The 25,919-nt window shown below is 48.0% G+C and overlaps 1 protein-coding gene across 1 annotated transcript in view; it reads right to left on the bottom strand.

Annotated features, from left to right (window-relative positions):
* LOC135239755 (leucine-rich repeat transmembrane neuronal protein 4-like) overlaps window positions 1–25,919 on the bottom strand; it is a 57,596-nt gene that overhangs the window by 4,087 nt on the left and 27,590 nt on the right. The window contains exon 2 of the mRNA XM_064308689.1: window positions 22,975–24,638. Coding sequence (XP_064164759.1) covers window positions 22,975–24,638 — 1,664 coding nt within the window. The remainder of the gene's footprint in view (window positions 1–22,974; window positions 24,639–25,919) is intronic.

Genomic DNA, 25,919 nt, shown 5'->3' with positions numbered 1-25,919 from the left:
TCAGAGAGCCGCGTCTGCAGCGGTAATTAATGGCATTCCGGCGCAGTTCGCGGAAAAACAAAACAGGAGCAAAGCGGTACAACGCTGATCAAAGCGTCGCTTCCCTGATCGCGTTGATGTGTTGAGGATGCTCGACTGACGTTCTTTGTTCGCTGGTGTTTTTCTCAGTGGTCTTTTGAAACCGATTTTATAAAAACCGTTCCGCACGGCTTCCGTTCTCTGTCTCACTTTCGTCAACGTGCTCTCTGTTAACACACATGCAACCATTTGTAGCCGAAGGGGACATTCTCTTGTGAATTAAAGAAATCAAAGGAAGCACACTGAGAAGAGAGAGAGAGGGTTTTTAACAGCACGCCTTTCACTCGGGGATCACGATCGGGGATCGACCGAGCCGGACACGCTGAACCTAATGCACTATATAGAACAAGCGATTACGCCAGAAACAAGTGGATCGATGGTACGTCCGAAAAAACCAGAATATCTCTTTAGAAGCTCGCATGTCTGCACGCCTGAAAGGCCGGTTTTGCTGTCTGGGTCTTCCAACCTTCAAGGCCTCTTTATCTTTTTTTTTGCATAAAAAAATCTTAATTGATATTCTCTTCTGGGGGAACCGGTGTTTACTGCTGTTTTTACATTTTTAATGGCCTCTGTTTCACACAAACTCACAGCTTTGGGGAAGTTTAATTACTTTGTACCAGTCAAGGACTTTTGGAGCGCTGTACAAAATGCAATTAAAATAATTTAAAACAAGTTTCTGTTTTGTGCTCTTTCTCAAAATACACTAATGGGGAAAAACATTTTGCGGATTTGTCCTTATGCCTGATATAAAGTCCATGGTTTCTACACAACCTCCTTAGAGTAACTTATCAGTGCTCTGGAAGGGTGATTTATATCACTAGAGTTTAACTTACAACAACGGCTTGGCTCCTATGGAGGGGCGAAAGTGTCGGCCTTTGGGGTGTTGGAGGGCAGTTGCTCCTCCTTTGCACATAACTCGTGACAACTCCAAACGGCACTCCTGAGGTGTGGTGGAGGTGGACATTTTTCTTACACATTTGGAATATATAGCCTCCAGGCTACACAAACAGCAGGAACCACACATGAACTTTATTTTTAGGCTAACAAATGGTACGCCCTCCAGGCAATACAGTAACATGGCTTGTTGTTCGTCAGCCTCTTTGGTATAGCGATACCAGATGATGTTCATTTAGCTTGGGAGGAGATAACTAATGCAATTAATGCATGCACCGGGCACGTAGCTATCATTTGAACTAATGTCACAAGTTCAAGTTGTGTTCATTGTCATTTTTCTCATTACAGGTGGGTGTAAAAGAAAACAACAGAATACAGTACCACCGGGACCTCAGCGCATATGAGACCAGCCATAAGCAATTAAAAACAGAAATAAACACAGAAATTAACACGATACATTTACTGCTTGGGCGATTTACACTGAAGTCTAATTTGACAGCATATGATGCATAAAAATGGCGGATTGGCTGTTGAACAGGTCACGATCATTCCCGCTTTTCTTGGGGAAGCACCGAAATTAGCGACTCGCCGCACGCTGGGCTGCGACTTGCGCCGCAGAGCTGGTCTGAGCGGGCGGGTGACGCAGGCGCGAACCGCAGACCAGGCTGACACCAAAATCACAGCGCGCTGACACACCCCCCAACAGCCCCTTTCCTCCCACTTCGCTGCACGGCGAGTCACCAATTTACGGAACGGGCTCAAGTGCATCAAAAGCCATGACGAAACTGCCGCCATTCGCCAGGCTAAAAATAGCACAGAACAGGCTTCAGAGGGTGGGGGTGGGGGGTGGGGGAGGGGTCAGGGGGGATTGGGCTACTGTGCATTGCATATTCCAGGACATTTTATCACATTTGTGTTTCTGTTTTGTCCTTAATGATATAATTTGGCAACCAAACATATAGAAAAACAGGCTGGGTTTGGATTTTTTCCCCCTACTCCCCTGTGGGAGGTGGCCGCTGCCAGCCTGCGATGAGGCAGAACCGTGAAGGCTGCTGGGACTGCGAGAGTGGGGCTCGCTTGTGTCCCCGAGCGCTGGCCAATTATAAACTGCGGCTCTTTCAATGCTCCAGGGGGCTGGGGACCACAGCGCACCAACCTAACTGCCTCTGTACACAGCGCACTAACCCAACTGCCTCTGCACACAGCGAACCAACCCAACTGCCTCTGTACACAGCACACTAGCCCAACTGCCTCCTCGTACACAGCGCCCCAAACCCAACTGCCTCTGACACACAACCCAACTGCCTCTGTACACAGCGCACCAACCCAACTGCCTCTGTACACAGCGCACCAACCCAACTGCCTCTGCACACAGCGCAACCCAACTGCCTCTGTACACAGCACACCAACCCAACTGCCTCTGTACACAGCGCACCAACCCAACTGCCTCTGACTACACGCAGCACACAACCCAACCCAACTGCCTCTGTACACAGCGCACCAACCCAACTGCCTCTGTACACAGCGCACCAACCCAACTGCCTCTGTACACAGCGCACCAACCCAACTGCCTCTGTACACAGCGCACCAACCCAACTGCCTCTGTACACAGCGCACCAACCCAACTGCCTCTGTACACAGCGCACCACAACTGCCTCTATACACACGCAAACCCAACTGCCTTGTACACAGCGCACCAACCCAACTGCCTCTGTACACAGCGCACTAACCCAACTGCCTCTGCACACAGCGAACCAACCCAACTGCCTCTGTACACAGCACACCAACCCAACTACCTCTGTACACAGCGACCAACCCAACTGCCTCTGGACCTCTGTACACAGCGCACCAACCCAACTGCCTCTGTACACAGCACAACAACCCAACTGCCTCTGTACACAGCGCACCAACCAAACTGCCTCTGTACACAGTGCACCAACCCAACTGCCTCTGTACACAGCGCACCAACCCAACTGCCTCTGTACACAGCACACCAACCCAACCCTCCTGACAGCCTGTGGACCTCCGTGTGTGCTGGAGCAAGGAGAGGCGAGACGCGCAGGAGCCGTGTTTTTATCACGCGTATGGAAAACGTGAGAAAGTACGCACCCTAACGTATACTATACGCTGAGCTCCAGAATGTTTAGGTCAAAGGCTTTTTTGAGAAACCTGGATCTTGTACTCCACAGTGGTTTCACATGTGTTCCTGATTAGTCAGGTGTACTCTACCGATTCCTTAGTGCAGGTACAGAAGAGCTTTCAGTATCGAGTCTTGGTTCCAGGCTTTTGATTGATTTTGCAGTCTGCTATTGGCGTTTGTCAACATGTCAGCCAGAGTTACGCTAATGAAAGTCAAGGAAGCCATTATGAGGCTGAGAAATAAGGGGAAACAAACAGTCAGAGACATAGGCTAAACATTATAGGCTGAACAAAATCAACCCTCAGCTGTTCATTAAGTCACATCATTAAGTAGAAAAAGAGCACGGATGAGCTCAGTAATTGCAGAGGGACTGGTAGGCTAAGGAAGACCTACAGTTGATGATCGAAGAATTCTCACCACAATGAGGAAAAAACCTCCAAACACCTGTCAGACAGATCAGAAACACAGGAGGATGTGTCTGTGACTACTGTCTGCAGAAGACATCAGATGAACAGAACTGCAGAGGCTACACTGCAAGATGCAAATCAGTAGTTACCTGCAAAAACAGGAACGGCCAGGTTGCAGTTTGCTAAGTAGTACGTAAAAGAGCTTGCAAAGTTCTGGAAAAAGGTTGTGTGGACAGATGAGACCAAGATACACAAAGATACACAGAAAGACACCATCAGAGTGTATCAGAGTGATGGCAAGAGCAAAGTGTGGAGGCTAAATTCAACTGCCCAAGACCCAAAGCTCCCCTCCTGATCTGTGAATCATGGGAGTAATATGGTGAAATGGGGAGGGGGGGGGGGTATATGTATAAAAAGTGCTGGAAGTTCAGGATGTTGAAACCAAAGTGTATAAAGATACCCTTCAATAGATGCTGAGAATGAACACATAAACCTATGGTTTGATTACAAATCTAAAATTGAGGAGTACAAAGCCAAATCAAGAAATCAAAAAACAGTCTTTCACCCATACGTTATGGAGCTCACTGTTTATAGGGGCCTACACCGTACTTTAAGATACAGAGCAGAGCAGCACAGTGAGCTGGCGTTGTACTCTGTTAACATGCACAGGGTAGATCATCCCCAGAGAGCACCCCCACATTTAACGAGGTGCTGACTAATGGAGCGCATTTTAAATATTAAAAAGAAAACGAGAAGGAAAGTCGCGGAATCCTCAACAGTTCGTTCCGATGAATACCGCAGAATCTCCGAGATCAGAACGCTTCGAGAATGGGGACAGTTCCAGACCTCTGAAATGTGCGTCATTTGAAAGTGAAGTCAAAACACACCCATTTTAAGAATTTGAATCACTTAATGAACTTTATAATGCAATTACATGCATCACTCTAGCCTTGTTGTTTAAATATGCTGCTCTCATTTCGTAGTGATACATCTTAGTTAAGTTAATGAGCAGTAATCAAAGCAAGCAGAACGTTCTATGTTCCAGAACATACCGTACGATGCATTTGTTTCCGTTGTCTTTGTAAACAGAAGCTTGCATCTCCTTTTGAGTGACCCTTTATCTTTTGCCTCTTGAAACAGTCTGCTGTCATTTAAATGCACTTTTTTGCAATAATGCTAAGACAAATGCCCTTGTCTAATGTGTAATGTTAATGGTACACATCCTTCTCTATAATCCAAGCCCCTAAAAACTCACTGATGCAGATGGTTTTGCATTTGTGGAGTTGAAGAGAGGGTTTGACGCAAGTCAAGTCAGGACTGGGGCCCTCAAAGAAAACTAAGGGAGTTCCTTAGCATAATGAACCTAAAATATGTTCTCCTTTAAGAATATTTTAGCTAATATTTCTTGTTTACACATGTATACTTTCCACAGTAATCCCACTGTAATTTATTACATATTTATTACATAGTTATAAAGATAGAAACCTTACAAAAGTACTTTAAATACAAAAGTATTTGTGCATAAATACAAACGGATTTCTGTACATGTCTGATGTTGACGCCACAGGATATCCTGTTTTAGACACTTTCCTTCACTAGTGTGTCAAACAGCCTATGGTTGGTGGGTCACGGTGTCAATCATTGGCCAGGTGAGAAGGGTCCTCTCCCAGAGGCTGACGATTTTAAGGGATCTTTAGATGAAAAAGTTTGGGAACTACTGATGCAAGCAAATAAAAATCCCCTCTCAAAAATTTAAACCGGCATAAACTGTATGTGGAAATGTGAGAAGGAACCGTGAGGATGATTCAGCGGCAGGGAAGTGAATGTAAAGCCAGCGAGGAACGTGTCTGCAGTGTCAGAAAAGACACATCCGCACAGGAACAACGAGCCGGGGAGAGAAAATAATGAGCAGGTGGTTCCTGCCAACCTAGCTGAACTCAAACTGCCTCCAGTCCTGTTAAGGAATACACGTGTCACTCAGTGTGCCAGACAGCTCATATGCAGCTCATATTTCATCTCGCTACTCAACCTAAAACCTACTGCCCTCACAAACCTGCTCATTTCAGGTGGAAGCCCACATGCAATTATAGACGGTGTACTTGCTTTTTTATAATCAGCGGAAAGACAGACTGTCCATTGATAATGCATATCATCGCATGGCACACCTGGCACCCCGTAGAGCTTTAATTTAAGTTTTTCTAGCATCTGGGCCCACAGGTGCTCCACCTGCGCTCCCTGGTAAATAAAAGAGGTGGAGCTGGAGGATCATAAAAGCCTTAGGGGATCGAGGGAGTCATCGCTCTTACGTACCCAAAAAACATCTTTTTAATAATTCAGACACTTTCACAAAAACAATTTCAGAGCTTTTTATTGTTTATTTTTTATGGAGCAACACGGGAAAGGCGGAAAGCAACAACATAAACCGAAATATATTAGGTGGCGTGCAAAAAAGGTGCTGACCTCCGCGAATCCTCTGCAAAGCCGTTTTCAGCCGAGCCGAGTTGGGGAAGCGATGTTTATGTTCGTAGTGCTGTTTGGCATTCGCAGGGTCTGCACTTAAACACAAAGAGCATCTGTTCAAACGCCGACAGCTCACCGCCCCGTGGAGACCTGGACCGGAGTCAAAATGGCGGCCAAGCAGTGGAACCCACGGGGCTGGTGCGTGCGTATCACTGCGTGAAAAGGTGTGTTTACGGGCGGACGCTAGTCTGTAAATGGACACGTTTCCTGTTATGTGCGGCTGTGGCAGTGTCAGAAACCACAGTTACGTGCTGAAAGCATATATAGTTTCGTGCTTGTTGTGTTCTTGTCCAGACACTTGGCATAAATGACCAGGCATGGCCGTCCACATCTCAGGACACGCCGTGAAGTTTCAGTGCGGGCGGAGTCCATGAATTAATCAGGCATATCTGAGTCCAGCATTCCCCGAGCACCGGTGTGGCCGGGAATGTGCGGAAGTTTCTGGAAATATGCGTGTTGACAGGGGAAACTACCGCTCGCGATCGACCCACCCCAAATTTCACTGAAATTTAACTGATATCTTCCAGAAAATGTTTTTCATGCGGTGTACAGACATACTTATCGGACGTATCAAATGTACTTTATGTGCACGAGCACAGTAAACTGTTCAGTGTTAAATCAACTCTTACAGAGTACATATGCTCCTAACTGGACCTTATGTACTCTGTTGGAGTTGAATTAATATTGGAAATTGTAATGTGTGGGGATATATTGTACTGCTTGTACTGTATGTACCAGTATTCATTTGAATGCCAACTAAAAACAGAACCTTGAGTAATACCTATGGTCAAACAGTAACTGTGCTCTGGAAAACTATAACTATACATTAAAAAGCTATACATTAATAGCACCGCTACATGACAGTTTTTTTTAAATGTTCTTTTTAATTCCATATAACTCTTAACATAATCGTCTGGAGTTTTTAAACTGAAAGCCTGAGCAGCGGAGCCCTGATTTCGTTTTTAATTGAGCGCGTCCGTGTGCAGACGGGGTTATGGATTTGAAAGCCGGGGCTTGCGCTCTAGCCGAACGCCGCGCCCGGGCCCGCCAGCTAATGGCGGTGCGGAAGCAGCCCGTAATCAGCCGGAGACGTCTCCCTCCTCCCGCCCCGGCTCCGCGACCTTCGGAACAGCAGAGGCTCCTCAATTAGCCGCGGACTCCCCGCCTGATTAGCCGGTCTTTTACCCCCCCCCAAACCCACCCTCACCTCGCTCAAATCCAGCGGATATAAATAGTCTCCGCTCTCCGGCACATTTTAATGCGTGCTTTTAATCCGGGCTTGAATGTGTTTGTTTATTTATTTATGTATTTATTTATTTATTTATCGCTGGCTCCTTTTGCCCATTTTAACCGCCCTCCTGTCCTCACAGTGAGAAGATGAGACGCTTGTTTTTAATAAGGAAAGTGGGCTGACTCAGGGAAGCTTGTGAATGTGTCATTGCCATTACCACGCCCTCGTGTCTCTCACAGCTAGAGGAGGCTTATACTTAGAGAGAGGAAAGATGGGCGAGTGAGGGAGAGAGGAGGAGGAGGGGGAAGAGAGAGGTGAAGGGAGTCGGACCGAGAGGAGGAGAGAAAGAGGGAGAGAGGGGGAGAGAGAGGAGGGAGAGAGAGAGAGAGGGGGGGGAGGGAGAGAGAGGAGAGAGGGAGAGGAGGGAGGAGAGAGAGAGAGGAGGGGAGGGAGAAAGGAAGAGAGAGAAAGAGGGGGGAGAGAGAGGGAGAGAGGAGGAGAGAGAGGGGAGAGAGAGGGAGAGAGGGAGAGAGAGAGGGAGAGGAGAGGGGAGAGAGGGAGAGAGGGGGGAGGGAGAGGGGGAGAGAGAGAGGGGAGAGGGGAGAGAGAGAGGGGGAGAGAGGGGAGAAGGAGGAGAGAGAGAGGGGGAGGAGAGAGAGAGGGGGAGAGGAGGAGAAGGAGGAGAAGAGGGGAGAGAGAGAGAGAGAGGGGGGAAGGAGAGAAGGAGGGGGAGAGAGGAGGAGAGAGAGGGGGAGAGAGAGAGAGAGAGAGGAGAGAGAGAGGGGGAGAAAGGAGGAGAGAGAGAGAGAGGGGAGGAGAGGGGGAGAGAGAGAGGAGGAGAGAGGGAGAGAGAGGGGGAGAAAGGAGGAGAAGAGAGAGGGGGAGGGAGGGGGAGGAAGAGAGAGAGGGGGAAGGGGAGAGAGAGAGGGGGAGAGAGTGGTAAATACAAAAAAGTCAAAGATAATAATTTTCCAAATATGATCCAGGTCTCAGGGAAACGCATATATTTTCAGAATAGGGACAACTCACATAAAACACCGCAAACATAATTATTTAGGGCTGAATATAGGTTGTTCTGGACATTTCAACCTGGCAATAAATGAACGGAAAGAGGAAGCCCACAGGGCATTCTATGCCATTAAGAAAAAATCAGCATTGATATCCCAATTAGAATATGGCTACGATTATTCAAATCTGTAATTGAACCAATTACCCTGTATGGCAACGCAGTGTGGGGTCCACTTTCAAAGCAAGGTTTTGCTCAATGGGCCTAGCACCCAAATGAAACCCTGCATGCAGAGTTTTGAAAGAATATCCTACAAGTACAACAAAAAACTGCAGACAATGCATGCAGGGCAGAATTAGGAAAAGATCCATTATTTATCAAAATAAAAAAAAAAGGGGCAGTGAAATTTTGGAAACATCAAAAGAACAGCAACCCTGTCTCATACAATTATGAAGCGCTGAAAAATCAAGAGCTGAGCCCAGAGAAGAGCCCCCTCAACCAGCTGGTCCTGAGGCTCAGTTCCCTAACCCCCCACTAACACCATGCAGCCTCAGGACAGCTACATACAGTAGGCTACCAACTGATTCAGATTCAGATTCAGGCAACTTTAACCTATTGGAATGAACCTAATTATAAAACACCAGAAGCAAAATTACATTGGGAAACTCAAGCAAAAAATCAGAACAAATCACAGTGCTATCTGGCTCTAAAACATGAATGCACTGCAGCAGATTACCTGACCAAAGTGAAAAATGATAAACTCACGTTGACAAAAAAAGACTCAGTGAGCACAGCCTGGCCATAGAGACCGGCCGCCATAGGCTACCTTGAGAAGAGAGGTTGTGCTCCCACTGCAACCAACAAGACATACAGACAGAGCTGCACTTCCTCATCCAATGTGCAATAAGTACAAAGAAATTAGAGAATACATAAAAACAAAAATACAACAATACACCCACATTTCCCAACCCTACCTGAGAGCCAATTATTACAAATCCTCCTTGGAGAGGAAAGGTGCTGTACAATGTCTGTTATATCTAATTCTCATATTTATTGTCGCTGTTATTCTTGTCATCGTTGTTGTAGTCATTCTAATTAATCATTATGCTTGGGCAATACGTATCTCAAAATATGTCATGCCAATCAAGCATTTTGAATGTGAAAAAAAAGAAAAGAATTTGAGTTGGAGGCTGTCCTTATATGGCGCTGTCCTTATATGGAGCTGTCCTTATATGGTGCTGCCTGCAGGTGGTCAACACCTTCCCAGCTGCAGCTATTAATACCCAGCTCCATTTGCATCATAATGGAGCTTCATTGTGTGGAGGATCATAATGAAGCCATCACTTCCAGTCCTCCCCCCGGCTATGCCTGCGTGCGGGGGAAATGGACAGGAAACACTCACACACCTGGGAAGCTGGGTTTTATAATGCATGCGTGTGAGTGTGTGCGTATGTGTGTGTGTGTGCGTGTGTTTCTGTGTGTGTGAGTGTGTTTGTGTGTGAGGGTGTGTGTTGTGTGTGTACGTGAGTGAGTGTGTGCGTGTGAGTGAGTGAGTGTGCATGTGTGTGTGTGAGTGTGTGCATGTGTGTAAGTGTGTATGTGTGTGTGTGAGTGTGTGTGTGTATGTATGTGTGAGTGTGTGTGTCTGTGTGTGAGTGTGTCTGTGTGTGAGGGTGTGTGTGCGTGTGTGAGTGTGTGCGTGTGAGTGAGTGAGTGTGCATGTGTGTGTGAGTGTGTGCATGTGTGTGTGTAAGTGTGTACGTATGTGTGAGTGAGTGTGTGTGCGTATGTGTGAGTGTGTGTGTCTGTGTGTGAGGGTGTGTGTGTGTGTGTGTGTGTGTGTGTGTGTGTGTGTGTGTGTGAGAGTGAGTGTGTCTGTGTGTGAGTGTGTGTGTGTGTGTGTGTGTGAGGGTGTGTGTTTGTGAGTGTGAGTGTGTGCGTGTGTGTGTGCATGTATGTCTGTGTGTGCGTATGTGTGTGTTTGTGCGTGTGAGTGTGTAAGCGCGTGAGTGAGTGCGTGTGAGTGTGAATGTGAGTGTGTGAGTGCGTGTGTGTGGGAGTGTGTGTGTGTGTGTGTTTGTGTGTGTCTACGTGTTTGAGTGAGTGCGTGTGTGCATGCGTGTGTGTGTGCATATGTGTGTGTATGCGAGTGTGTGCTTGTGTGTGTGGGTGTGCGTGCGTCTGTGCGTGTCTTTGTGTGTGTGTGTGTGTTTGCGCGCGCGCATCTGTGCGTGTGCGTGTCTGTGTGTGTGTGTGCGTGTCTTTGTGTGTGTGTGTGTGCAAGTGTGTGCGTGTGTGTAAACGTGTGTGCATGCGTGCTTGCCTGTGTGGGTGTGTGGGTGTGCGTTAGTCTGTGCGCCGGTGTGTGTGAGTGTGTGTAAGCATGTGTGTGTGTGCGTCTGTGCGTGTCTGTGTGTGTGTGTGAGAGTGAGTCTGTGTGTGCGAGTGTGTGTGCGTGTGTGTGTGTAAACGTGTGTGCTTGCCTGTGTGGGTGTGCGTGCGTCTGTGCGTGTTTTGTGTGTGGCTGTGCTTGAGTATGGTTAGAAAGTAATTAAGTGGTCTAACCAGCTTTGACATCAGTGGTCCCTGTCGATATTGGTGTCAGAGGTGTGTGCTCAGCTACGGGACTGCTATGATTACCTTAACCTTTTTCTGTGTGTGTAATAAGCAGATCTTACTGGCCCTTGATCCGGCAGCCATTGATTATGTTTGTCAAAAGTAAAGGAGATCTAAGCGCACCTTCAGATCCATGCAGCCTCTCTTGTTCCCTCACAGCTAAATTAAAGATGGAGCCCTCTCCAGATGCAGCGAGAAGAGAGAGCACATTTCAACATTTAAATGCTCTACATGGGTGGTGGGTTTTTATGAAACTGCCTTACTTTTCAATTTAGCACTTTTCCAACCCTCGGTTATAATTCCTTTTAGCAACTTTTACTCCTTACTTGTAATGTCCAGCCCCCCCCCCCACCGCACACACACACACATGTGGTGTAGGAGAGCACACACAAGCACACAGTCTCCCCTCCTGAGATGTGTGTTCATTGGCCAAGCCTATATGACTAAATGACTTTGTGACCAATTAGAGTCCATTATTCACTATGCTTTGGAGCTGCCAGTCACAGGCAGAACTGGCACGGGGAAGTTTGGCACTGGAATTGGTACGGGATCAGGACAAGACACCCCCCCATCACGGATGCAATTAAGCTCTCTGACCACAGTAGAGCATTACATGCGTTCTTTAAGAGCTCTTTGCCGCTTTCGCAAGTGCTTAGCGGCTAATTCAGAAAGAGACTGATGCAGAACTGTGACGTCAGTGTCTTTAAAAAGGAAAGAAGGAAAATCTAGCGAGTAAAAATAGGGACGCGCCACGCGAATGATTTCCAGCCCTGCTGACTGACAGGAAAGACCGCGCTCCTGCTCACAGAGCGCTGCCTGGCATCGCCTTCGAGCGGAGAAGCCGAATGATTCGCTCCGCCACGCGCCCCTCCTTTCCGCCATCGTTTCCGCCGCCATGCAGAGGGACGGAGGGCCGCTGCGTATCCTGGCGGGAGGCCGGAGGAGGAGTGTGGGATGGCGGCCCCCCCACCCCCCCCCCCCCAGCCGGCCCCGGACCCACTCCTCCCACCCCCCGTGGTTCCCCGACAGGCCCGCCCCCTGAATGTGAGCCGCGATCGAGGCGAGGACAAAAAGCGCGCTTCCCAGTCAAGCGATCTGACCCCTGGAGCACATCGTTTCGAGGTTCCGTCTTCAGAGCACCCCCGAGTGCGTTTCGAGTCTAAACGAGGAGAATGCTAATATTAATTAGCGGCTAGGCGGGGAAGGGAGGATGAGGGCGGGGGGGGGGAGGGGGGGGGTGGTTCGGGCAGTAAATTCTGCAAAGCTCTGCATTCATTGATAAATCTGAGGGAGTTTTTGAGTCTTCGCTGTGGCTGTGTCCCGATATGAAGGCTGCTGCCTTGCTGCCTGCAGCCTCAGAAGGCAGCTCCCTCCAAAGGCAGCATCGCAAAGGTAAAGGAGCCTCAAAAGGCAATAAATTTGGGACGCACTTTTCACGTGCCCACACGAGGTCAGTGCTCACTGTTAGAGCTGACAGCTTCTGCTTTCCAACTGATGGACTCATGCAAATAAATACGGACTCAGTCATTGAAGCCACAATTGCCCTGATTTTGTCTTTCAGGGAAAACAAAATTAGTTTTACGTTTAGCTAACTGTACAACTGTACAACAGCCAGCAGTTCAGCTACTTATTTTGGTTTTAACCAGATTATCATGATTTCAGCAACTTGTGTTCGCTGTGTGTAAGCTAAGTTAATGCTAGCTATATTAACTTGTTCTATTGGAAAGTAACGTGATTACTAGCAAGTTAGCTGACTAGTTCAGGGAAAACTGACCAAAAACATTGAATCCATTATTCCAGTGTGTTAAATAATTCAAATGTACTTTTAGAAGTGACTACAAAAATGATCAAGTTTGCTCTATATTCACATTTCCACTGCTTCGCTGGTTTGAGCCGCTATTAATTTAATGGAAGTGAGAAGTCTGAGCAAATTGCAAAGACCTATAGGATATCCTTCCAGCTGAAGGATGCACCAGATCTTGCCCACAAAATTTTACCAAAATAAGGCACCTTAAAAAGAGGCATTTTGATGCCATCGGTTTGGGACATACCTACGAAGGACAAGTGTGCAAAACTGTGAAAATAGACAAAATGCTGCCTTCTGAGGCAGCTGACTTTTTATTGGGACACAGCCTGTGACTTTAGCTCTCTGCAACTTCGGATGATTTCCCAGTGGCTACACCACTTTACATATCCAGGTGATTTCCCCATCACTGTCAGGCTGCACCACTTTACATATTCAGGTGATTTCCCCATCACTATCAGACTATACCACTTTACATATTCAGCTGATTTCCCCATCACTGTCAGGCTACACCACTTTACATATTTAGCTGATTTCCCCATCACTATCAGGCTACACAACTTGACATATTCAGGTGATTTCCCCATCACTATCAGACTATACCACTTTACATATTCAGGTGATTTCCCCATCACTGTCAGGCTACACCACTCCGCATATTTTGCCCCACACCCATACACCACATATGCCCCAACTGCCCCACTCCCATCCACCACATATACCCCATTCACCCCACTCCCTAACACCACATTTTTCCTAACTGCCCCACTCCCTAACACCACATTTGCCCCAACTGCCCCACTCCCATCCACCACATATACCCCAACTGCCTCACTCATAACACCACATATACCCCATTCACCCCACTCCCTAACACCACATATGCCCCAACTGCCCCACTCCATAACACCACATATACCCCATTCACCCCACTCCCTAACACCACATTTGTCCTAACTGCCCCGCTCCCTAACACCACATATACCCCATTCACCCCACTCCCTAACACCACATATGCCCCAACTGCCCCACTCCATAACACCACATATACCCCATTCACCCCACTCCCAAACACCACATTTGTCCTAACTGCCCCACTCCCTAACACCACATATGCCCCAACTGCCCCACTACATAACACCACATATACCCCATTCACCCCACTCCCTAACACCACATTAGTCCTAACTGCCCCGCTCCCTAACACCACACATACCCCATTCACCCCACTCCCTAACACCACATTTGACCTAACTGCCCGACTCCCTAACAGCACATATGTCCTAACTGCCCCACATCCATATACCATATAGGCCCCACACAGTTTATGGTTTCTCTTTTGTTTATGCAATGTTTTATGCGACAAAATCGTAATTTATTTACCAAACAAAATACTTTCCACAAAAGAGCTTATTATAAGAAACATAAAATTAGGTGATACACAGAAAAATACTGTTAAATGCCTCTGTTGAAATATGCAATAGAAGATGGTAATAAAAGCACTAATGCAAAGAATAAATATTTTAAGATTTCAGACCTACGTGAAGTTTGGGCCCCAAGCAAGTCACAAAGTAGCTCACAGTTTTCAAGGAATATATGCGCATGCATTTTTAAGCCTACTAACAGATGGCCTATCTTCTCCTAACATTCACCGGCCAGGTGTTATAAGGTTAATTTTACATTCCACTTTTTATTCTCCTCTGCGAATGTTGCTTTTAGCACCTGTTTGTCTGTCTCGCCATGCTTCTCCTTCTGAAAGAGACTCCGGTGCTGCTCAAAGCTTTCTGAGTCATTCAGACGCTCTGGAATGACCCCGCAGCCTGACTGCAATATAAATGTTCTCATCGCAAGCTTACCACAGCTGCGTTTTTTTTTTTCTCCTCCTGATTAAAAAATATCACTGAACGTCACATTGTTCCTCGCCCCTCCGAGTCAACCAAAAAAAGGGGCCAGAAGTTGGCCTTTTCTCCCTACTGTCTGACCAATCGAAGCTTGCAATAACTGGGGTCCCAGAAGTGCAGACATTTCGTTTATGATTGGACGATTGGCAGCTGGAATGAGAATCCTGATTGGATGTGCGGCGACTGCTCCGTGAAGTCCCTCCGGCATACGGGAGGCTGGTGAGGTCACAGACGCCCAGGAACATCTGAGAAAGCCTCAGCTATTCTAACGGTTCACAGCACTACAGGAGAGCCGGTTCCAACTGGAGCAGATCCACACGTCACTCATAATAAGAGACTACGGACGCCTGGACAGTGACTTATATGAGCTAATGACACAGCTGAGCCTGGGATCTGTGCTATCAGGTCTATTAATACCCATCAACTAATATCACAGAACCTTTTACCGCCATTAAAAGGACTGATTCACTAATACTTCACGCCATGCGTCGAACTTTGACAGCTATTCCGTTTATGGGGAAAAGAACGCTGGTCTCACAGACATTTGTGATGTAAACTGAATATTTTGACATGTGTTGTGTTCTATTAGTGTTCACTTAAGTATTTAACTAGCTGATTCATATTAACAGGAAAATCAGTAACACTTTTTGCCAAAACAGACAGTACCGAGGCGTTCAAAATCTAATGTCTAGTTTGCTGGCAACGTAACTAACCACAGTAACTAGCGATAGACAGCCTAGTAGCTAACCAGATAGCTTGTTGTGTTAGATATGTAACTGATGTTACTTATGTGTCTGCTCTAAAAAACAAATGTCCTTCCTGTTATCAGGAACACATTTGTGGTCTTTATGTGCTGTATTATGGGGCAGCTGTCCCATCCGTTGCTGAAGTACTTGCATGCATTAGCACCTCACCAGATGTCTAAGAGGACGGGCAGGGTTGAGGCTCAGGTAGAGATGGCGGGAAGTTTTCCTGGTTTAAAAGGCGCAAAGAGAACCAGGGACGCGGTTCAAATGTTTCACTTTTCTTCTTCTAACACGGTTTTGGGGCCATGTGACCAGAGCTGTGATTACAGCCCAGCGTGTGCTCAGTGTCCCCTGCGCTCCAGAAAGGATCGCTTTCAGGAGAAAACAAGGCCGCCAACAGGCCGCTCGGCGATATCCATTCAGATTGAAGGCACGTAGCAGCCTAATAAACTGACTGAGCAAGGGGACTTAGTTCTGCACGACTTCTCTCCCAGTCAAGGAAAGGCTTTATCAGACAAACAAGGGCATTTAATGAATAGCCAAAAGGATAAAAAAGTATTTCACAGTTGATATCAGGTACCAACTTTCTAAAGGTTAAATACAAAACTCTACCAGCGAAAATCTATTTCTCTGAGAAGAAGAAGTGGTCTCTTCAACTGGGTTGAACCAAGGAATGTTCTAGTAAAACCTCTGCAGCTCTGAAATATAGTACAGTATATCTTATTACAGTATCTAAATGAATACAATGGAGAGTCTGCTCTGCCATGCCCCTGAGAGTAAAATTTCCATTAAATTTCCACATTGACATCTCATGAGGGGTCTAAGCCTGCTAAACTCAATTGTGTGCAAATCAGCGAACTGAGGAAGAATGGCACTTTCCGGGGGACTCGCACACTATTCTAATCCCGTTTCTGTTAACCACACTGCCTTTTGTTTTCATTGTCACAGTCAGTGTTGTACTGTTTCATATTCATGTGTCAAACGAAAGAACGCATTAATTATTCAAATCAAACATTACAAGACTTGCACGTGCTGTCTTGGAGCTTCTTTTGTATCGCTGGATAAACAAATAACTGGAACACTTTAGTTTTTTTTCCTACCCTTCTACATCCAAATGCATTCATTCCTTTTACCAGGTGCGTGCACTGATCGATGAAAAATGCATTTAAAAACACAGAAACGCTTGGGAAAAACAAACACAAAGATTACACACATTCTTAAACCACATTTTTTTCCAGCTGATCCAGACCTGTGTGATTCATCCCAGGTGTATGTGTGTGTGTGTGTGTGGTGTGTGTGTATGTGTGATTCACCCCAGGTGTGTGTGTGTGCAATTGTGTGAGTGTGTGTGTGTGTGTGTGTGTGTGTGATTCACCCCAGGTGTGTTTGTGTGTGTCTGTGTGTGTGTGTGTGTGCATGTGCAGGTTTGTGTGTGTGTGTGTGTGTGCATGTGAATGGTGTGTGTGTGTGTGTGTGTGTGTGTGGAGAGGGGGATTCTCTTCTCTTCTGTGATCCTCCTCTATCTGTTTCCTTCTCTGTTTTCCTCCTGCCTGAAAGTGTTCCTGTTCTGTCTAACGTAAAAAAAAAAAAAATTGAAAAAGGAAAAATGGATAATTGTGACTCATAAGAAGAGATCAGATTACTAAGCAAAATGATGGCCCCTACACCTGATTCAAAAAGCTGTGCTTCAACTCAAACAGTTAAAATTGATCGACAGGTTGCCAGTGACCTCTGACTGGCTGAGGCAGCTGCAGAACACACAGCGAGCTCAGACTCCAGCCAATCCCGGGCCCTGGAGATTGACCGATGTGTCTGCTCGTTGGCCCGTAAATTCTGCTGAGCCAGCAAAAACGCCAATGGCTGTGAATGTGCCAGTCTCCCATAAACAGACTGCGTCAGAAGAGAGCTCACACATGCCATGGTCCCTTCAAAGCCTAATGCCGTGGCCAATCAAAATGCAGTATTCTCAAATTAATTATACATATTCATTATGGAACATAATGAAACACAACGCAACCTCTGTGTAAGCTGTTTTTATATCGTTTTCTTGTTTTGCTTGCATGTGTCTTAGATAGATTTTCTAATGCATATGTTGTTTTCTTCTTTTTGATTTTGTTTCAGGGTGTGCTATATTGGCTTTCAGGCCATTGCGTGGAATATCGTTGCTCATATTTTATGCGTTGATCTTACTTCAGTGTGTTTTACCTTCGAGCATTCTGCTTATACATTTTATCGCTTTCGGTTGCAGCAGTGCATGAAAGGTGCTGCAAAAGTTAACTTATTGTGAAGACATACTGGTGCATTGGACCTAAAGTCATCAAAGATAATTATGGCTTTATGTAATGTTGATTTTCTATGTGTACAGCGGCCTCTACAGTGCCGAGCAGGGTTGCCAAATTGGCCTGTTATCCCAAATCTTTTGGCGCTTCTGCATATTTCCAGCCCTTCCTGATCCAGCATACTAATATTCTTCTTTATTGAACATATTTCTGCTATTGTCTTCTTTGTCCTCTCACATTGCTAATGAAATATGCATTTGAAGATGAAAATAAGCACAGATAGCAAACGATTTTAACTTGTACACTTTAATGAACATTAAATGGATGGACAGTAACAGGCATTTAGCATCAGTCCTAACAACTACGATTGTCTAACTCGTTGAAAACAATTAAGAGGTTTAACCTTGAAAGCAAAATGAGTATTGCACTATGCAAAGCAAAACAATTGTATGCGACCGCATTTTTATGCGTCACCAGTAAATGGAAAAAACCTTCTTTCCTCTTTCTGAGGCACAAAATGGACCCTTTATGAAAGGATTCCTCTTGCATTACACTGCTGTCTTTTCTTACATGCTAGGACCCCTTCCTTTGAGAAATCAGTCCTAATGTTTAACTTCAAAAATAAACGAATAAATACTTACACTGAGCATGTAAATGTTGTTCTCCAGCCATTGTTTTCCATGAAGAAAGTTATATAATTCCAGGAGTAAAAAAATAAAACAAAAATGGCATTACACCATCAAAGGAGTCCTTTAATTGGGCTAGTTTTGTCTTCATTTGGCATCCTTTTTTTGGGGTGGGGGTGGGGGTGGGGGGGGGGACAGCTTGTGTACATCGCGCGGTACACGGGGACAGCGTGGACCGTGGGCCCAGCCGAGCTGTGAGGTCCGATTCCCGCCATCCGCACGCGCGTCAGGAAAATTGCTCGGGAGCGTTTACAATTACATTTTCAGCCTTCAGAAGAGCCTCTTCTCCGGAGGCGTGCCCAGATCACATTTCAGCAAGCGGCGCCTTCTGTGCGAGCCGGGGCGCGCTCCTAAAGCGGTTCAGGTTGAAAGTGCCGTGCTGATGGGTACGAGGGGCGGCATACTCGCGGAGAACCAGACCCCGCAGCCCCCCGTAAATAACAGCCCCCGCCACAAATCGGGCCATCGCTCCTGAAGATACTCCTCTGCAGAGCTGAAAGGATCCCGTCAGGCCATTCTGCGGTTAAAAGCCTTTTTTCGAAAGCCGGGGTTTCGCGCACCGATGTCAGCGAACCGCTTTTCGGAAAGCGTGACTCCGCCTCGGGAGGGCGGCGCCGCGCGAGCTGACCGGTCAGACAGGGTCGGCTGCCATCGGCCTGTTTCTCGGTGGGGTCCCCGGCAAAGCCGCGGTTTTATGGACGGGATTTACACCGCACGTTTTGCCACTCCCGTCGGCCGTGTCTGCCCAAGAACAGGCAGCTAATGAAGATCAAGCGTCAGTTCGTTTACACTGAGATAGCAGAGCTATTATATTGTAGTGTATTATAGCTAACAGCTGTATGTCTGACTTGTCAAGAACACAAAGTGCTGCAAAAAGATAAACAATTGATTGAGAGTTTTGACCCCTACCCGCTAATGAAGACAAACTGTCCATACCCAGTGATGTTTTCATGCAGTCACTGCATTTGGAACTTGTTGGATGTTTATCAGATAATTAGTAAGCTTACTTGTCACTAAGACCAGTACATCTGAGGACCTTATGCAATCAAAAAAATATGTAGCTTACGCTTTCCAGATTTATAAATGGGGAAAATAATAACATTTCCTTTTGATATAAAGTAGCATATTTCGGAACAGGGGGACTGAGGGGGTGTTGTCCTGCAATGGGCAGTCAGAAGCTTATTTCTGGTAGGCAGCTCATAAAATGACTCACAACTCCCTAAATGACTCACAGCTCCCCAAATGGACTCACAGCTCCCGAAATGAATCACAGCTCCCTAAATGACTCACAGCTCCCCAAATGGACTCACAGCTCCCTAAATGAATCACAGCTCCCTAAATGAATCACAGCTCCCTAAATGGAATCACGGCTCCCTAAATGGACTCACAGCTCCTTAAAGGACTCACAGCTCCTTAAATGAATCACAGCTCCCTAAATGGAATCACGGCTCCCTAAATGGACTCACAGCTCCTTAAAAGACTCACAGCTCCCTAAATGAATCACAGCTCCCTAAATGAACTCACAGTGCCCTAAATGGACTCACAGCTCCCTAAATGAATCACAGCTCCCTAAATGGACACACAGCTCACTAAATGACTCCCTAAATGACTCAGAGAATATGAGGAACTCTATGGAGACTCTGACATTGTAGGTGCAGAAACTGACCCTATCAGCGGCATGAGGCATTCAAACCCATACTAGCCAACTGCAGTGATAGGGACACTGCCCCCCCGTGTCTGGAGTGGGGTCTGCAGCTGTCAGTCAGACAAATAAAATTGTGACCGCACAGTAAAGTGTTAAAGGCAGACTATGCAGAATTTTTCACTTGAACATATTTTAATATGACCATGCTAAGGCATATCTGTGATCTCTGGCAATCTATGTCTTTACTTAGTTTAGCTGAACTCCTGCACCTGGATTTGTTATTCTAGAATGTGTTCAGGACGTTTTTGGGCGTGGCACTCTTTTCTGTGTGGGGAGGGGCCATAGAGCCTCTGCTTTGGGATCAGATTCCAGAAGTGTCTGTTGCTTGTTCCTATAGCTGCTGCAGTGATGGAAGAAGCCTAGATACAGGAAAGCAAAAAGACAAGATGACAGGGCTCGTTCAATAACTAGTCAACCTTGGAACTTTCCTCGGTGGTGTCAGCTGAAGTTCGCCAAGGGGATGAAAAGCGACTCAAAGTCAGCCTGTTTTCTGTTGGATCAGTAAGTAATGTTGCTTTTAGCTGCTGTTACTGTTTATAGTTGCAACTTATCTAGCTAGCTTGGTAATACACCAGCATTTATTTCCATCGGGAACTGAACTGATACAGTATGCATGCTATATAACATCTAACAAAGCTAACAAAGTTGCAAACAAAGACTCCTCATCCTCATTGGGATTCGCTGATGACAAACAGAGCATAACTGCCCAGGCATCGGTATTTCACCTGCATTTATTTCCATCAGGGGAACTGAAATCGATACCGCATGCATGCTATCTAGCTACGTGTAGCCAACTTCATTAAGAAAGCTAATAAAGTTGTAAACCAAGACTCTTGTCCTCATCAGCGTTCACTGATTATGAAACGCAGCATAACTTGAAATACTGAAATATTTCAGTAATTTATTTCTAACTCGATACCTCAGGAATACAACAATGTAATATCACGTGAGGAAACACACAAAATGGCTGCATTACCGAGTAGCTACCATACGATGTTCTCACACGTTACCGGGTGCACTCGGTGTAAAGACCATTATCACATCGCCTAATTACTGTTACAATCTATGGAATCATCCATGTTGCTATAAATGCTATTTTCAATATCTCTGACCATTGCATCCCTTCACTTTGCATTTTGCTTGTAGTGCTGGAGGGTGCGCTTACGGGTGTGTGGGTGGGGTTGAGGACGGAGGAGGAGACAAACACAGAGTCTAGAATGGCCGCAAAAAACCTGCATAGTATGCCTTTAATTGAACTCTAACAGAGCGCACGTGAGTTCAGTTGGGACCATGGCGTAGCGATCCGGTAGCGGGGTTAGGGTTAGGCCTGACCGTGCAGCTGAAGGGGAACACATCTCTGGGACGGTGTTCAGAGTCACAGCCTTTCTCCTGGGAGTTTGAGCCTCGCTAGATCATGGCTTGCCACAACATGTACTCGGCAGTAGTTCTGTGTGCTATTTGCCAGGTGGGTAGCTAGCTAGGCCAGGAAGCTATTGATATCTCGCAGAACTGTTTGTCATCAAGCCTTTTACTAAATTTCAGGTGGCAAAAACAAAAAGTTATCCTCTGATAACAGTCATACCATATCATCATTTTCAATCTTGGTGATGTGTTTTTTCTGGATTGACACAGCATAACCAGCTGAATCTGCTCATTATTTTCACAATGACGTGGTCCCCCCCCGCCCCCCGCCCCCCCCCCCCCGCCACACAGCACTATTTTCCTTTTACAGTGTTCTTACATTTTCACACGCCCATGCACCAAATTATGCAACAGTGGAACGTGTTCACCGTGAACACTAGTGCACCCAGAATAAAGCAGTCAGCTCAGAGGATCATTTTTTATCACTAGACCCCGGGAACATAAGACGATGCCGCAGAAATAGTCTTAGTTGACATTATGAATCTAAATGAAATCAGGATCCATGTTGTCTGAGACACAGGCTGTGAGAGTGTGAGAGCCGTGTGATGTAATGCGTGTGGGATTGGAGAGTGGGAATGCTGAGAGAGAGCGAGAGAGAGAGAAGCATTTTTTACCCCACTTTGTACATACAACCTTTCCTCTCTTTATTTTTTCAACCGCAACACAACGCGCATGGCTGCTAATAGGGATTCTTCTGAGCAATTACAGCTGCAAACTGGATCAGCCAGCGGCGCGGAACGAACGCGGAAAATGTCCCTGCCCGCCAGGAAGCTGACGGAAAGCGGGACGCTTCCTGTACGGGCGAGCGGGCGGATTCACGGGGTGATCGGTGCAGACGGGGGGGCGGTGGACCGTGCGATCGGCAGACTCGCGCGAAAGCGACACTCGGGCAGGAAGCTGTCGCGCGCGCTCGCGCCCAGACTCTTCGCTAATTAGCGACGCGCTACGAGGAGGTCAGAGCGACGCGTGTCTCTCAGTGCTCATCGCACCACCTGTGCGCCAAAACCCCCCCCCGTCAAATACACAAATCCTCTCAGCTTTTCCAGAAAGACAAAAGAGTAGCAGCGCATGGTACAAGGCACAGAAGAACCACAGGACCTCGGGGGCTTGGGGAACAGGAGATCGAGCGTGAAGCATCGCCAGTGGAAAGACTGCGGGGGGAGCAGGGGATGGGGCATGGGCTGAGGGGGTCACAGGTGAGCAAGCGAAGGCAGCTTCTCCATTTCAGGGCCTACAGATCAATCGCCAATCAATAGACCCTTCCTTAATTAAGGGCCGGATTTAAATTCCGATTACGGCTAAGGCCAATTTGAGCCGCTGGAGCTCGGAGCCCAGTTCTGGGGCTGTGAAGCAAAGGGGGGGGGGAAGGAGACGTCGCAAAATGTCGGGAGGACAGACAAGGGCGCGCGCGACCCTACTCCGGAACCTCAGGGCCGAATTCCCAACAGAGTCCCATTTACCTCTCGCTCCTGGGGGCGGGGGGGGGGGTGTCGGGTCGGGTCGGGGGCGGGTGGGGGGCGGGGGGGTTCTGGGTCATACCTCGCATTCTCGAGAACCCGAAACGGTGCAGGTGCAAGGCCCCGTGCCCTTGACCAGCACGTCCATGGTCTCAGAGTTGGTGGCGTTGAAGCTCATGTAGTACTCCTGCAGCTGGGAGGAGATGCTCTGCTCGGGCTCCTGCGCTTTTTTCCGCCGCTTGCGGCCCAGCGAGCGCTGCTGCAGCCGCCGCATGGCGCCGGGGTAGCGCCGCCACGACACGTAGATCACCAGCATGACGAGCGAGGCGGAGAGGAAGAGCGCCACCGTGCCCACCATGATCTTGTGGAAGAGCATGTGGGGCACGCCCCCCGGGCCGGGCGTGGCCGGCAGCCCGCCGGAGGAGGAGGCGCCGGGGGCGCTGGGCGGGGGTCTCCGCGGGATGACGCCCGCCAGGCTCCTCCGGGTGGGCCGGGGGAGGAGCCAGAGTTGGGGCGACGGGGAGGGGCTCTGGGACGCGGGCATCGAGGGGCTCGCGGTAGTCGTGGTCGTAGTCGCGGCAGCGGTGGAGGGGGCGGCCGTGGTGGTGGTTGTGGTGGGGACGGGGGCGGGCTTCACGTACGGGGAAAGGGTTGCCGGCCGGAGGGCCGTGGGGATCTCCCCACAAACCTCCTGGTTCTTGGCAGCCTCCATAACTTTCTCCCCTTGGAGGGACTTGGGGCTGCTGCAGATCATAGTCGTGTCCTTTGAGCCCCTGAAGTTCCTCAGCCAGGCCACCAGAGGGCAGATGCCCGGGCCGCAGTCCCACATGTTGCCCGCCAGGCTGATAGTGGTGAGGGAGATCCAGGCAGCCACGGCCTCCTGGGACACATTGCTGAGCTTGTTGGACTCCAGGTTGAGGGTCTCCAGGTTGGGCAGACACTGGAACACGGCCGGGTCCAGGGCCTGGATCTCGTTCCCGGCCAGGTCCAGCTTCTGCAGGGTGTGCCAGGTCCAGGGCAGGCCCTGGTTCAGCACCCGGATGCGGTTCCACTGCAGGTAGAGCGCCCGCAGGTTGGCCAGCCGCGGGAACAGGAAGAAGTTGATCCTGGAGAACTGGTTGTGCTCCAGGTGCAGCTCGGCCAGCCTGGGCATGCCCAGGAAGGTGGTGCGGGTCAGGGCCCGCAGGCGGTTGTAGCCCAGGTCCAGGAACTCCAGGCTGCGGCAGTCCAGGAAGGCGCGGACAGGGACGGCGGTGAGGCCGTTGGAGCGCAGGTGCAAGCTCTGGAGCTTGCGCAGGCCCTGGAACTGGCCCGGCTGCAGCGCCTGCAGCTTGTTGTAGGACAGGTCCAGGTTGCGCAGGTTGGGCACGGGGTGGAAGGTGGTGTTGTGGAGCTGCGTGATCCGGTTGGAGCTGAGGATGAGCTCCTTGAGCCGGCGGATGCCGCGGAAGGCCTGGGCGTCCACGCCGCTGATGTAGTTGTGGTCCAGGTAGAGCCAGATCAGCTGGTTGAGGTGGGCGAACTGGTACGGCAGCAAGTCCAGCAGGTCGTTGTAGCGCAGCGACAGGCCCTGGCAGCCGGTGGAGATGTTGTCCGGGATGTCGCGGAAGGTTCCGGACTCGCAGTACGCCATCTTGCCTTCGCACCGGCAGCCCGACGGGCACAGCTTCTCGCCCCGGCAGAGCAGGGCCATCACCGACGCCTGGAGGACAATACACAGCAACCGAACCTCACACCCCGGGGAGCCTGCAGAGGCGGAGAGGGGGAGAGAGAGAGAGAGAGAGAGGGAGAGAGGCAGAGAGAGAGAGGCAGAGAGAGTGAAAGAAACAGAGAGAGAGGAAATGGGGAGGGATAGAAAGAGAGAGACAGGAGGGAGGGAGGAAAAGTAGAGATGGGAAAGAAACAGAATAAGAGTGAGAGGGATTTAAGACATATTTATTTCCTGTATTTTTAAATTGAGTCATTCATTGTTCACTCTGTTTACATGTTTAGGGAGATGGGAACACTGTATCATCATTCTTTCACTCTTTAATTGTACTTTTATTTTTCTTACAGGATTTCATTCTGATTTTCATCCTTATTTCACTTTTATGGTCTCGTTAAAATTTCCATTTATTTTTTGTTACTTATTTACAAAGGAGAGGAGGTCGGTCCTATATTTTCTATTTTAAAAGGTTTCAGTAACGCTCACGGGTCAATAAACCGCAATTCCACTCGGGAAAGAAGGTGCCGCGTTCGACGCATTGTGCTGCCACTTGCCACAGACCGAGGTGCTGGCAATGCTCGATCTGTAAATCAGGAGGTGCCAGAACAAAATGCTCGCGTGAAGGTGGTGAGTGAGTGAGTGAGTCTTGGAAGGTTCTGGAACAAACACAAATTGCGTCCATATAATTGGTTCTTCCCCGCTGAGAGTTGCCATATCCTGGAATAGTTCTCGGTGTTGAGAGGTCCCCGGTTGTGTTTTGGCAGTATCCGGCACAAATTAAGCACTGGGTACACAGAGTATAATTAGTAATAACCAGTGAGCTGGACAAACAGGAAGCAAAAGTAAACACACTGACTAGCAACTCTGAGTCTATTTGAATTCATTAACTGCTAAAATAGTAATTAGCTGAATAATCATTACCAGTAGCTATGGGATAATTTTCTGCTTTTTTCTGTGGTAGCGCCGTGTGTACCTTGTGCACCCTTATTCACACATGAATTCAGCTGGCGGATAAATGCGCTGTTTCCTGCGTAGTGCCTGCATCTAGGGGGTGTCAACCGTGTAAGGACGGGTTAACACAGCACAGATCGCGCATTTGAAATCCTCGTGAAAAATCACCATATTTCTGGTGTTTGTGCACTGCCGTTCAGGGCAAACATTTCCCAAAGCTGGTGTGATAAGCAGTTAATGCAGACTCATTCTAGGTTAAAACCGCGCACTTTGTAATTGTTACATTGATTCTGCTTAATTGAGCTCGGTCTTATCTCTAATGTCCTCTAACCTGATGTGGAGAAAGAGAACGCTTCAGTATGCAACATAAT

The sequence above is a fragment of the Anguilla rostrata genome, chromosome 14 (genome assembly GCF_018555375.3).
Source record: "Anguilla rostrata isolate EN2019 chromosome 14, ASM1855537v3, whole genome shotgun sequence".
Lineage (NCBI taxonomy): Eukaryota > Metazoa > Chordata > Actinopteri > Anguilliformes > Anguillidae > Anguilla > Anguilla rostrata.
Note: the sequence above shows the minus strand (reverse complement) of the source record. Positions and strands in the feature narration are given on the sequence as shown.